Source organism: Dysidea avara, chromosome 10 (genome assembly GCF_963678975.1).
Source record: "Dysidea avara chromosome 10, odDysAvar1.4, whole genome shotgun sequence".
NCBI lineage: Eukaryota > Metazoa > Porifera > Demospongiae > Dictyoceratida > Dysideidae > Dysidea > Dysidea avara.
In genome coordinates, this window is record NC_089281.1 from 6023193 (window position 1) to 6032702 (window position 9510).

At 37.0% G+C, this 9510-nt stretch overlaps 1 protein-coding gene across 1 annotated transcript; it reads left to right on the forward strand.

The window, feature by feature from the left end:
- The first annotated feature begins 4 nt into the window (after window positions 1-4).
- On the forward strand, window positions 5-6369 carry LOC136237195 (sphingolipid delta(4)-desaturase DES1-like). Its single transcript, XM_066027517.1, has 2 exons — window positions 5-212; window positions 5163-6369. Exons 1-2 carry the CDS (start codon window positions 131-133, stop codon window positions 6203-6205), a joined length of 1125 nt encoding a protein of 374 aa, XP_065883589.1. The 5' UTR covers window positions 5-130; the 3' UTR covers window positions 6206-6369.
- Window positions 6370-9510: the final 3141 nt, after the last annotated feature.

Here is a 9510-nt window from a genome sequence, read left to right on the forward strand (position 1 = left end):
TTGTACGGCTACCCGGAACCACAAAACTCGGCGGAGAGAGGTCTCTTTCAAAAAAGGTCAAGGAGTGGCGTGAGGCGCTTATTCAATGCTCGAGTTGTGAAGAGTAGATCAGCGAGCTTAGTACGCAGTGATGGGCGGGCAAGTGTCTAGAGATGAATTCGAGTGGGTATACACCCAACATCCTCACGTTGATCGGAGGAAGATCATCATCGGTAAGGGAAGAAGTTGTATAACCGATAACGTACTGTGCGTTTACTTTATAATGAAAACCAGTGGAGTTTGTCATGGTTGTGCTGTAGAAAAATGAGAAAAGGACAGTTGTTACCTCAGCTTTTATCTTGGCTTTTATTCCCTCAAGAATTTTAATTTGTTACTGGGTCATTTGGTAGTCATCAACAATCTAAACTTGCACATTTCACCTCAGTCACACTGCAACATACAAGTACTTTGACAACAGGCCAGCTGGCAATGTCTTCTGTGCTGGATTGTTGATGAAGGTTATCAATAATACAACCACTTTGGTACAAGCAAAAACCAAGTAACAAATACAGAAATCAGCACAAAGAGATAATCAGCACAAGGAGAGTGTAGAAATAAGTAAGGGACATGGTCAACGAATAGGTAAATAAAAGCTGTTGTGTATTTAGGCTTTTGGCTTTCTCAAAGGTCCCTAGTAGGATAGCAAAACCCATTGCTGGCAAGAAGTCAATGTTTGAGTTCATGATGAATTCAGAGAAGATTTCAGATCCCGCTCTTGGCAAATGCCTAGATTGCCTGTTACTGGGGAATTGGGTCTGGGATTTTTTCTATATTCCACATAGTTTAGATTCTGACTCCTTGTATTGACGAGCTTAGCCGTCTCACAGGTCATGCATAGTCTCGTGCCCAGACCGCTTTTTTTCTTTTTGTGTGGGGGCGGAGAAAAAAAGGGTCTGGTGGATCTCCAATACATTTTTTGTGTAGCCAGATCTACAACTTTTGGGGATCGTTGATTAGTGGTGATGGATAGCAAAGGCTTGTTAACGAAGCGACAATAGGAAATACAGCGCGCGTACCCAAGGATGCAGCCTTGCTAAGCAAACGCGCGCAGTATTTCCTATTGTCGCTTCGTTAACAAACCTTTGCCACTAATCAACGATCCCCAAAAGTTGTAGATCCGGCTGCACAAAAAATGTATTGGAGATCCACCAGACCCTTTTTTTCTCCGCCCCCACACAAAAAGAAAAAAAGCGGTCTGGGCACGAGACTAGGTCATGCATGGCATTTACATACAAGTAGTATTATTCCCTATGGTCTAGAGATGTACTTTGGCAGACTGAAACTGTTTTGTCTATTAATATGTTTAAAAAACCCTGCCAAGAAATAGCCAGCTACCAACAAAATGTACAGTTTATATTGGCTGTTTCATCACTTTGTTGTCTCAACTTCTGCATTGGTAATGCTTGCTGCATGTTTAGAATGTGCAATTCACAGTTGAAATCAGGGCACATGGCAGGTCTAAATGTAGACAATAAATTTCTCTACAAAATCTTGTAGAAAGGCTTCTATTATCTTTAGTATTTCAGTATCATGGTTTTGGTTTTGAGGTCCCATATGCAACAGTATTGAGGCTTTCTTAATATACCTTGGTATGGAAAAGAGTTCTGCAGATGCAATGCTAATATTACTACAACCCCTTAATTACTCATACTATTCCAGGGTACCAACAGTACTAGGGCCTTGCGGCAGACCAAAACCTTTATTCAGAGATAATACCTTATTGCCCTTGAATGAATACAGCACAATAAACACTTTAAATGTGAAAAGCAAATAGTAAGTGACAAGAAAAAAACATTTGTACTCAGATACCTGTAAACCAGGAGCTTATGAGCCAGCGAAGGAGCATGAAACTGAGTTGCATGACAATCCAAATTACATCACAGCGTTTGCTTTGCATCAAGCGAAAATGGTACTCCATCCACACTAATTGAAGTCGAAGTAGAGAAGAGTTCGCCACCATCGAAGAAGAGAAAGACCTCAAGGTAGACTCAGCCAACTTCACCATCGCCATGTGTCACTGGTCACACACAATTTCGTATATGGCTTCAAATAATGAGATTGTACTTTCCATATATGAAAACTAATCAGCGATTTGGATTGTGATGGCACCCGCAATGTAAGTTTCATGCTCCTTCGTCGCCATAAGCTCCTGTGTAAACACATACAGTTTTATTTAATTTCTAGGGGCGTAACATTCTTCATGTGAACATGATTTTGTCGAACCTTCTGATTCTAGAATTTTTACAACTTGACACATGGAAATTACAGAAATTTCCTGCTAGAGGCTATTTTGGCCTTTTCACAAAATATTGAACTTAGCACATAAATTCTGCTGTACAGTATTTCAAAGTTGTCCAGTTGTGAAATATCATCTTTACAATATTATCGGTTGTTGATAACGTTATTAACAATTCAAACTGTTGATTTTAACCCTTAGACTCACAAAGAACTTAAAGAAATTTGTGTGTACACAATATGAGCATGTATGGTGACATTTTTAGGTGGGGTAACTTAATTCTTATGGCCTAAAACTACACATTGATCAAAAGTCTGTTCACTGGGTTACTTGGAGAGTTTTAAATGAACACTGTAACTATAGTGCTTACTTTTTATGAAGCAATGAACAACAGCAACTCGCATTTCCATGTTACAAAATTCTTGACATGTGATTAATTTGATTGTGGGTTTACTCACAAGAGTCACATATGGCCTGATAGAAAATTGAATGGAAAAGCGAACGGAACTTGTTGCTAGGTAATAGTAGCAACCACCGTTTGAGTTATGAATCATTTTATAAAGGTATGTAAAGGTTTTGCATGTTTCCTTACCGAAAAGTTACGTGTTTCTAAAATAATAATAATTGTGTCTAGTGTAACTGACACACCTCAAGACAGGTGTACCTACTCACTTAAAATTGGCAACCACATAGTCGTAGGAAGTGCCCCCCCCCCAATTATTTGGCTAGCTATTTCAAGTCATCTCTCAAGTACTCAGCTGTCTACTTACCACCAATGTTTCAGATTACTCTTTTCTATTCAATCAGCAGTCCATAAAGAATTTACGAAATTATCAGTTTATACAGGGACTCCTAAGCAACACTTCAGATCGACGATTGTGGCAAGCACCTCTAAAATTAATTTTTGTAGAAGCAATGTTGTTTTTGACTGATATAGAGGTACATCACACAAGTAAGAATGCACTGCTGGAATGATTCAAGCATGTTTTCACTACTGAAAATACTCTGAAATTCATTAGTTTTCATAAAAATTTCTGAGGGGCATGGCATGCTCAGCTTTTAGTTTATCTTTACCATTGTCCCACCCAACTACGAGGTGCTTGCTATGCCTATGAACCAGTATTGAATTTATTAGTACTTTCAGCTTTGCATAATTCAAAGTGTAGTTGTATAATGACTACAGTATTTCATTTCTTTTAAAATTGATGAGGCACAGACATCTACAGTTGATGTATATCAACGATGCAAAATAAGCAGCCCCAGTGAAAAGCTGGAGGCTACTCATCAATGGACTTTACAGCTCAATAAAAAATAAAATTCATAGTTTGGAACATTTGCTAAATTGCATAATGTGTTTTGCAATGGTTAGAATATATTTCTGTTGCTGTAACACTGAAGCAGTAGAAAATTATTGTTGGCACTGAAATAAATTGTGACTATGCTACTACCCAAACGCAACGCTGCAAGCAACAAATTGTGTGCGATTAAAAAACTTGCTTGATAAAGGGACGTGACAACCGTTTCATTCACGAGTCTTCATTCATTCGTGGTTAAAAATTTGCTCGAAAAGGGGCATGTCAGCCATTCATTTGTGAGTCTTGGAAGGATGAAACTCGTGAATGAATGAATAGTCATGAATGAAATGGCTGCCACGTCCCTTTTCAAGCAAGTTTTTTAGTTGCGCACAATTAGTGCTTGCAACGTTGCATTTGGGCGGTACCGTATCTCAGCAAAAATCTGCCTAGTCTGCACAACTTCCAAAATTTTATTTTCTCAGCATTACCTCTAGTGTCCAAGGAATGGATCTCCCAATTTTATAGCCTATTGTGGTGAGTAGTTTTGGAATTATAGCACTAGACAGAAGGAAGAGCAAGGAGTCAATTCGTACAGCAGCTGTACTGTAAATATACTACAGATGCTTACATTTGCAATTTTTTGAGTCTTGCTTCTTTGATTAATGACTCAATTAAAACTTGCATACTTTTTGTAGCATGCACAACTTTATGATTTGTTTTTTTAATTTCTTTTTCTCAAAACATACTGTATGCTTATGCAAACTAGGCAGATTTTGCTGAGATGGTCACAGCTTTCAAGATAACTGCCAAAACATTATAAGTGACATACACTTTATCATAAAAATTTGACTGTCCATAGTTCACCCTCCTAAGTATCACCACAAGTTCACATTTTCTTGCTAATTGAGAAGTGTTGATAGGTGTTGAATATGGCAAGGCCTCTATTCTGTGAGGTGTTGATGCTGCACTTGTAGCAACTTTGACACCCTCCCTTCTAGCAACTTTGACACCCTCCCTTCTTTGAATAATAGTCTATTTCATCTTCATCAGTAATGCCAATTTTATACTCTCATCTGCCAATTGTGTCTTACATCCTACTTTTCTCATGATCAGTATGACTACAAAGAACTATACAGTAATCCCGTTAAATATCACATACAGCTCAGGCTGGTCACAACATGCTTTAGCATCTGTCTATTTATTTAGTGCAACACACTACAGTCATGGACAGCTATTGAATGAGGAAAAATGTAAACAAAGGAAAAATAAGAAGTAGTTTTGCATTTGAGTAGGAATCATTGAAATAAAAAAACAATGAAACAAGGGGGTCTTGTACACTTGCAGCTATACTTGAGTTGCTATATACAGTATAACTGAAGTAGGAATTAATAGCAAATAGTATAGCTGTAGGCCTCCCTTATTTCATTGCTTTTTATGACTCTATTTCGAATGTAAAATTTCTAATCTTTCCATAGAATAAATGCCAACTCATGTGTTGTATAAACATGTATACAAAAATGTACACCCGTTCTTTAAACATTGAAGTACGTACTGTAAATATGTGTTTACTGTGTTTTCTGTACATTGTATAGAGAAGTATCCTGAGATCAAGAAGTTGATGGGACCTGATCCAGACTTTAAATATGTCGTGACAGCAATGGTGGTGTTCCAGTTTATGTCAGTGTTATACATCTCCCAGTTGTCATGGTTTTGGGTTGTCTTACTGGCGTACTGTCTCGGTGGAGTTATCAACCATTCACTAACTCTGGCCATCCATGATATCTCTCATAATGTCACTTTTGGAAATTATTATCCAATTTCAAACAGGCTCTTTGGTATGCTGGCTAACTTACCACTTGGTGTTCCAATGTCTGTGACATTTAAACGTTATCATATTGAGCATCATCGATTTCAAGGCACTGATGGTTACGATACTGATCTGCCTACGGAATTTGAAGGAAAGTTTTTCCATAGCACTGGAGCTAAGATTGTATGGCTGTTTTGTCAATCACTATTCTATGCATTCAGACCAATGGCCGTCAGACCTAAAGCCCCTACAGTATTGGAAATCGTCAACTTGTTGGTCCAACTTGTGTACGATGCAGTCATATTTTACTGCTGTGGAGTAAAAGGTGTATTCTATTGTGTCGGTGGCACTTTGCTAGCATTAGGCTTACACCCAATGTCAGCCCATTTCATTGCTGAACACTACATGTTCAAACTAGGATATGAGACATACTCTTACTATGGGCCTTGGAACTACATCACCTTTAATGTTGGGTATCATATGGAACATCATGATTTCCCATATATTCCTGGTTCAAGACTACCTGAAGTGAAGCGTATTGCAGCAGAGTTCTACGATGATCTACCTCAGCACGTATCGTGGACACAAGTGATATGGGACTTTCTGTTTGATCCTGATATGGGACCATACTCTCGTGTGAAGCGTAACTACGATGATGTGTTTGTCAACAAGCCAGTAGAGAATCCTAAACTGTTAGGAGAGAACACAGCAGAGTTGATGCAGCAGGTAAAGCAGAGGAAACATCATAATGGATTACATGATGGTAACTTTGATGCTGAAAGTGGTAATGGACAAATTAAAGTGAACAATGAACTTGAAACTGAGTAAATTGTGTTTAAATCGTTAGTGACTATATATCAATTTTATTAATATTATACTGTACTTATGTACATTTACCGTTTCTAAACCAATGTATTTTTATTGATGCAACTAAGATGCACTCATGCATATAGTTGTACAAGTGCTGCTAATGTATTCTAACATGATATGATATATACTTTACATCTTTAAACAGGCTGCAGGATCACCAATTCCTGCTTTCTGGAGTAGCGCAAGCTAGCATTGCAGTAGAGGGTGGCTGTACATGTAGCCTTGTCTTAGACTGAAACTGAAGACCTAGCTAGATATCCATATTTTTCCACAGGATGTTATGTTTGAAAATGCATGGTTTTTCAAAATCGCATAATTTATTATATATGTACCTGCCCAGGTGCACCAGAAAGCAGTTCTACCCAAGCTAACCCCCTTTAGCAGGAACAAGTAATGTCAGCTATCACTTTCCTTTGCAAATTTAGGAGATTCACAATACATTATTATTCATGCATTTTATAGTCTAATTGTCATGTGACCTAATACACTAATAGTTTATATTTAACACATAAATCTCATGACTACATGGGGTCAATGATCATGCCACTATACATTATACAGATAATTTTTAGGGCGTCTGGATTCAGTGGTGGAATGGAATGGTAATTGGATAATTTCATCCAGTACTCACCTCTTTATAAGACCACCTCTTTATAAAGACCATTTTAGTTTAATGTTTAAATTGCTGTTGTTTTAGAGTGTATCCTCATGGGATGGTCTTTAACATGCAGAAAAGTCAGAGTGATATATGATTGGTAATACAACAATACGGCATGCAAAAAAGCTTGGCTGTATGACATGTCCATGAAACTAAAAGTAACTGACAACTAAATGAGCTAACACTTGTTGAGGTCAAGAAATGAGTGTTATAAAACCAGCAAATAACTATAATTTATAAAAATTTGGTCCTTTATCATTGACTCGTGCAGTCTTGCTGCATTACTACTTAATTCCCTGCAACTCTAATTGGCTAGTAATTTGGCTGCCGTTTTTCTCCTCTACAATCAATGACTATTGGAAAAGGTACCAATTTACTAGCCAATTAGATTTACAGTGAATTAATCAGGAATGCAGTCAGACTGTATGAGTCAATGATAAAGGATCAGTGTTATAATAGACTATTGTATGTTATTTGCCAGTATTAACATTCATTTTCTAGCCTCACCAGATATTAGTTCCTAGTTTTATTTGCTTAGTTTTTTTGTGCAGCCAAGCTGTTTTTGCATGGGTGTATTATTGTATCATAAATCAGATATCACTCTGGCTTTTCTAGGCATAACATGTGGGCGCACAATTCATCTGTCCTATATAGATACATTCTAAAACAACAATTTAGACATTAAGGTAAAACGGTCTTTATAAAGCGGTGGTCTTTGTTAGAAGTTGGTCTTTATAAAGAGGTGACCACTAAGTGAAATTACTTAATTATCGTTCCGTTCCACCATTCCATTCCAGTCCACCACACTCAGTGAATCCAGATGCCCTAATTTTTATCAATCAGTGCATGAAGAGGTATGCAGAAGTTAATTAAGAAGAAGGGTTTGAATTTCAGCTTACACACTATAGCTGTGTATGTTTTTTTGTTTTAATTATCACTTGAAAGAATGAGTAGTTCAGTTCTGTCAGTTTCAAGCTAAAGTTATTCCTAGCTTGCTTGATTCTTAGTCCTTCCCCATATATATCTTGTGCTAAAAATATGATTAGCCTAGCTGTCTCTCTATATATAGCAGTTTTAAGGGTTTCTGTAGGCAAGTAAAACGATGGTGCATGCTATAAGTTTATAGCTAGTTTTCTTCCTAAATACGTTTGTGTAGTGTTTTATGCCAATTATATTTTTTAATTTTCTCTTTGTGAGAAAAAACCTTAGTTACATGTGCACTAAGGTCAAGATTTTAGTTAATGTATATAATTATTATCAGTATAGTTAGTCTGTTTGATACACCACTTTGGTAGGTAGGAAAATTCCAGTATAAGTATTATATGTCATGCAACTCCTTATTTTCCATTGTAAGTGAAGATGATTGGTACAGAATGTATGTACCCATGGAGACCAAGTGTACCACACTGAAAATCACTTTCATTACTATATTTCCATATTACATGATGACTCCATGCACCTCAGATGATACCAATTTACTAAAGCATGCAAAGTTGCTTGTTATTCACAATCAGATTTACTGTGCAGTGTACAAGATGCTCTTAACTATAAAAATCCATGGCAATTGAGAAGTTCTCCTCTTTTGCATTGAAAAGTTGTGTTCATGCCCATACTACCCTCACCATCTCTTTACAACTACACTGTAAAAATACGAGTGTAATGGCAACACAATTTGAAATGTCCACTTTGCATGTTTATATTCAACCAGTGGTGGGTGTTAAAATGAGTGTGACTGAAGCACTCAAAGGTGTTGCTATAACACATTTGGAGTGCAGGAGTAGTGCACTAGTTGTGTAATAGCAGCACACATGTGGTGTGCTATACAATTGCTGTGATGACACTTGCATGGTGTTACAGAGGAGCAGAAAAGTGTTACAAGAAGTGTAACACCAACGTTGTTATAGTATAGTGGGGTGTTATAGTGACACACTAGGCATTTTTTGAATTTTCCGATGCTTTGATGGGGGTGGAGCCACTTTGATTCCTTCACTTACATTGATAGTTATTTAAGAAACACAATTGACCTGTGATTCAACAGAATTTCAAATACACTTACTTGCTTGTCTTTCTACATTTTATGTAAGTTGCAAAATATATTTATAATCTAACTACCAAAGAAATTTAATTGTGGGAATTCATTCACAAGGGTGTTACAGATACACCGGTGTGACTATAACACCCCCTAAGGTGCTTGTTATTTCAGGGGTGCTGTAATAACACCTCCTCGAAGTTTAGAAAAATGTAGGTATTGTGGTACCACCTCAATTTTAACAGTATCAGTAATGGTGGCAGCTAACATCTCTTCCAGTACATTATGTCATCTGCATGTGCCATCATGAACAATGTTTGACTAACAATATTTATTTTGTAATACAATGATCTATAAATCCTATAGTCAGGTTTTCACCATAATTATGTGGTAACGTTGCTAAAGTGTATTTGTGGCTTTGTATCTGTATTCATTTCAGGTTAAATAGTTTCATTCCTTTCATGTACCGGTACGCACTTTGAAGCAGATAAAAATTCACTTGCTAAATTACAGTGTACCTGCAGTGTTAATATACCTATATACTACTACAATATGATATACATTAACTATAGACTT

Bases quoted from the DNA above. Each gene is read 5' to 3' on its own strand.
- LOC136237195 (XM_066027517.1), top strand. From the start codon at position 131: ATGGGCGGGCAAGTGTCTAGAGATGAATTCGAGTGGGTATACACCCAA. The intron at 213-5,162 runs GTAAGGGAAGAA...TACATTGTATAG, and splicing joins TCGGAGGAAGATCATCATCG to AGAAGTATCCTGAGATCAAG.